This window comes from Austrofundulus limnaeus, unplaced genomic scaffold (genome assembly GCF_001266775.1).
Source record: "Austrofundulus limnaeus strain Quisiro unplaced genomic scaffold, Austrofundulus_limnaeus-1.0 Scaffold372, whole genome shotgun sequence".
In the NCBI taxonomy this organism is placed as follows: Eukaryota; Metazoa; Chordata; class Actinopteri; order Cyprinodontiformes; family Rivulidae; genus Austrofundulus; species Austrofundulus limnaeus.
This window is the reverse complement of record NW_013952774.1, coordinates 101,593-106,757: the sequence shown is the minus strand read 5'-3', so window position 1 is coordinate 106,757 and position 5,165 is coordinate 101,593. Positions and strand designations below refer to the sequence as shown.

Sequence of the window (5,165 nt, the reverse complement as noted above, 5' to 3'; positions counted from 1 at the left end):
GAATTTTATGCCGTTATTATAACTTGTGTTTTTATTCATATAATATTTGTATGTTTATTCTGTTCATATATCTAAAAATAAATTACTTTATTTTGAGAGATCTGTTCAGGTCACAAGTTCTTTTCTCATTCATGATCAGAGGGGTGTTTCATTATTTCCTGATTTCCTTCTGCAAGATCGTGTGGGACATGACTTTTATGAGATTAAGCTGGTATTAATCTCATGGAGCAGGTTCTTACAATATTTAAGATCATCCTCCAGACCATTCCATAACCCTAAACCCTGGATTAAATTACATCTTTCTCTCAGGCAAGTATGAAAATATGGCTTCACAAACATTTCCATCCTCTTTAGATAATAACAACCATCTCTCTTAACAAAGTTTGCCTGAATGTTGGAAGGTAATAAGTTTTTATGAGCCTTGTACATAAACAGTAAAATATTATAATCAACCAAATCATAGAATTTCAAAATTTTCAATTTGCAAAATAATGTATTTGATGGATGGTTGTAATCTATTTTAGTGATAATTCTTATGGCTCTTTTCTGTAAAATAAAAATTGGATTTGTAATTGTTTTACAAGCTTTACCCCAGATTTCAATAAAGTAAATTAAATGTGGAACAATTATTGAATTGTACAACACAAGCAGAGCCTTGTCATTGAATAACTCCCTGACTTTATACAGTACTCCTATAGATTTAGATATTTTTGTTCTTAAATAATGTGTATGAGGTCTCCATGTCAGCTTGTCATCAGTGATGATGCCCAGAAATTTCACCTCACTGACTCTACAGAGCTCAATACCATCTACTTTAAATGAGAAATCAACAGTTGTCTTCCTATTACTAAATATCATGTAATTTATTTTATCCAAATTTATTGATAATTTGTTTTATTGAAACCAATTTTGTATTTTCTCAAATTCTTTCTGTACCATCTCAAGCATTTTTTTTCTATATCTTTACCTAAACAAAAAAACTGTTGTATTGTCAAATTTATTGTGCAAATAAAACACATTTGAAAAGTCCTGACATATTTACTACGTCATTCACATATAAAATAAATAACTTAGGTCCCAGTACAGAGCCCTGAGGGACTCCACATGTGATTTTTTTTAGTGAGTATTTAGCAATTATTTACAAGGAATGAAAAATAATATACAAGCAAAGGCACTTCTAAAGGTTTTGCACATGAAAATCACGTAAATTTCTAACTTTAAAAAAAACTTTCTAAATTGAATGGCTATCTGCCCTCCTGTCAGGCCTCATTTTTTAAAATTAGCTTTATTTATGCTTGAACTTGTGTATGCATTTTACTTACTACACTGACAGCAGAATGAGGATTGTGAAACTTTTCAGGAAGAAAACCTTTCTGTCCTCTCCAGAGTCTCTTCAAGTGTTTCCTAAGGCAACAGTTTAGGATTTAAATCGCTGCAGCGCAAAGAAGCAATTAGACTTTGTTGTATTTTTGTCACAGTAAAAATAATCCATCGCTTATTTTCCATCTCAGCACGTGGTGTTTGTAGTTTTCTCACCTGTAACAGGACAAAACGTGGAAGGTGTAAGCGACAGAGTTGAGACTGGCAAGGATGGTGGTGGCGATCCAAGTTTCTGAAACAAATTAAAACTGATCTTCAATTTATGTTCAAAAAATGTGTTGATGTGTTACTGCTGCTCACCCCCACTGCTTGCGTGGAAATGAGAGGGAAGCAGGTGGGACAATAAGAGGCAGAGGTCATAATGGTGCAGGACTATTTAGGGTCATCTTTCTAGGAAAACAGGAAGTGTAGTAAAGAGGTAGAGAAGAGAGTCCAGACAGGATAGAGAAAAGTTTCAGGAGCGATTTGTGGTAAAGTGAGACCAGTTATGTTGTATGGTTGGAGACAGCGGTGTTAAAAAAAACAGAAGACAAAACAGGAATTGTCAGAGCTAAAGCTGACGAGGTTCTCCTTGGGATTGACAAGTACAGATGAAAATGAAATAATCAGGTCCAGCCCAGGTTAAACGGCTGTGAGATAAAGTTAGAGAGGACAGACTGAGACGTTTTAGAGGAGGGACAGTGGGTTTTTTGGTAGAAGGATGTTAGAGATGCAGCTGCCAGAAAAAAAGTCAAAAAGGAGGTATATAGTATTGATGTAGTTAGCGAGGACGTAGAAGTAATTGGAGTTAGTACAGAGTGAGATAGAGGAAAATGACTCTCTGTGGTGTAGTGGCCAGTTCTTCAAAAAGGCACTGAATTAACCAATGAAAGAGCAGTTTCCCCTGACTCATTTTTGGATTGTTTTTGTTGGTTAAAACTCAAGAACAGAAGTCTTGTGGTAATCATCAAAGATACATCTGTCAAACTCAAGGCCCGGGGGCTAAATGTGGCCCATCACTGCCTTTTATGTGGCCCACAAGACCTTTAAAGATATATTAACATCTCAAAATAAGTGCATGCCACTTTAAAGCCAGCATTGACCATAAACTGTCTCCAATAATGCATGTTGTGCATTTTACTCACGAAATGATGGCATCCCACCACTAGGTGGAGGTGTAGAGAGTTCAAAAGTAGCTCGCGGCCAGCAAAAATCACTGTAAAATCTCCAATTCACTGCATTTTTGTGGGCTACTTTTGCTGGGGCTGAGTTGTGCGGGTCGTAATTTAAACTGGAACCAGTGAGAACTCTGTTAGAAAATGGGAGAGTTTAGATTTCAAGATGGCAGCCACTCATCCCAACCCTTCAGTGAGTACTACTCTTTCATTTCTGTATTATTTATTTTAGATTTAGTCAGCCGTGCACGCAGTATTTTTCACTGTTTATGAGCAGTTGTGTTAAAATGCTGTTTCTGTGCAGGAAATACCACATAGAGCTCAGTTATCGTTTGTCAGCGGTGCTCTGCCGTAGCAATGAGACGAGGAACATGACATTTCCTGTTTGGTCGAAGTTAATTACAACTGGCCCTTTGAGGGTCACCATAACACTCATGTGACCCTATGAGTTTGACACCCCTGCTCTGATTGTTCCCTCTCCAAACAGCCTGGGGGGAAAACTCACTCCTGGCCACGTAGATGAATTCCTCAATCCGTGATACTGTGTCTTCCAGAGTCTGGTTGTAAGCAGTGACCACGTCTTTTAGAACATTCTTCCAGTTTTCTGCTTGGTCAAATATAGCATCACTGAGACTGTAGTCTGCTAGAGTCATCTGGAAAAATGTCAGACAGACGAATGAACACAGCAGCTACATTACAAAGGGGTTGTTTACCACAGGAGGACAGTTTAGCTTGATGAAAACTTGTTTTCTCACTGTATACAGGCCTATGAGGGATATGATGGAAGTGCCGATGATCCTGCTTGGAAACTTGAAAAAGGGGTCCCATTCATACACTCGTCTCTGGAACCAGCTGAGGGGTTTACTGCAACACAAAAAGTAAGGAAGTGAACGGTCAGTGTATCTTTTGGTCATTGGTTTTTCATTTTAGAAACGGGTATTAAAAAACAAGAATTGAGTGGATATTTGATTTTTGTTTCAAAATGCTGAAATTAAAATTCAAACACAAAGCGTTTCTCATTCTAAGTGTCAAAAGGGGATGAGCAAATTTTTTTTGAATGATTTGAGTTTCATTTTCGGTTTCAGATAGCATAAAAGAAAATTACTTTAAGACAGAAACGAAAAAAAAGGCTTGTTTGTTCATAATCCCATGACAGGTCGTGCCAATTTACTCTATCTCCCTACAATAATCTGTTTCACCACCAGGAGGGGTGTCTGCAATATCAAAGTTATTCAATGAACATCCCATTACAAGTAAAAAGCATTGATGTTGACTTCGGTTGCAAATATATTTGCCATGTATTTATTTGGTATCAGGTCAATATCGAAGTCGTACTACCGCCCACCCTTCGCTGAAAGGAAAACTCCAAGGACTCAAACTGAGAAAAAAGTAGAATACAGATTTTGAATTTCAGGATGGGAAAACTCAGGACAAAAAAAAACTTTATACTCACAGAACAATAATCGTACAACACACTAATGGAATGAAATTTATCTTATTTATTTTTTTATTGAGAGAAATGGAAGTAGCCGACATGTATTCAGTAAAACAGACGTATTTGGCCAAAAGCCACATGAATTACCTCTGCAAAGCCTTTGGTCACAGAGCGACAGTCATCATACAACTCATTTATGGACATACACGTCTGTGTTTCAGCCTTTTATTTACATAAGTTAATGTTTAATTATGCAGAGCTGCCAGGCAAGCTCCCCTTCTCGTGGGGGAATAGAAAGTTGTAGAATACAAAAAAACAAGCCTTTTTTCCTTTATGTCTTAAAGTAATTTTCTTTTTTGCTATCTGAAACAGAAAAGGAAACTCAAATCATTGTTAAAATTTTGTTCGTCCCTTTTTGATACTAAGAATGAAACACGCTTTGTGTTTTAATTTTAATTTCAGTATTTTAAAACAAAAATCAAATATCCACTCAAATCTTGTTTTTAAATACCCTTTTCTAAAAGGAAAAAATGACCAAAAGATACACTGACCGTTCACTATTGCCTCCATTTCTTTCAATAAAAAGCAAAACAAGACAAATTTCATGCCATAAGGTTGTTGTATGGCTGTTGTTCTGTGAGCAGAAGTTTTCTTTTCTCTTCCTTCCGTCTTTTGACCAGGCTTTGAGAGACTAACTTAATTTAATTTGGAAGCCTTGTCAGAACAGACTGGCCTCATTCACGTCATCCGCTGCCATTGTTTAATTACGAGGAGACTAAAATAATGCAGAAAATCTATGCCATTATTCACAACTCCTTCTGTTCCCTGAGAAATCCTTGTCTAAGGGGGAAATCCCAGACGGAGTGGTGAAGGGAAACTAGAATTGAGTGGAACTGTGTAGGAAGGTAAGGACCAGGCTACCTTTTTGCAAAATTTGTGCTTTTTACTGTCAGTTTGTGTCCTCAGACTGTTACTTTCAGCGAGGGATGGGCGGTACACCTTTGATATCGATCCAATGCCAAGTAAATCCTTGGCAAATACACTCAACGGCCACTTTATTAGGTACACCACGCTAGTAACAAGTTGGACCCCCTTTTGCCCTCAGAACTGCCTCAATTCTTCGTGGCATAGATTCAACAAGGTGCTGGAAGCATTCCTCAGAGATTTTGGTCCATATTGACATGATGGCATCACAC

At 37.3% G+C, this 5,165-nt stretch overlaps 1 protein-coding gene across 1 annotated transcript in view; it reads right to left on the bottom strand.

The window, feature by feature from the left end:
• Window positions 1-5,165, bottom strand: part of stra6l (STRA6-like) — a gene marked incomplete at its 3' end in the record, with an annotated part of 16,605 nt that overhangs the window by 3,088 nt on the left and 8,352 nt on the right. Inside the window, 4 exon segments of the mRNA XM_014023496.1 lie at window positions 1,323-1,404; window positions 1,537-1,612; window positions 3,040-3,187; window positions 3,290-3,398. Of these exon segments, the coding sequence (XP_013878950.1) occupies window positions 1,323-1,404; window positions 1,537-1,612; window positions 3,040-3,187; window positions 3,290-3,398 (415 nt within the window).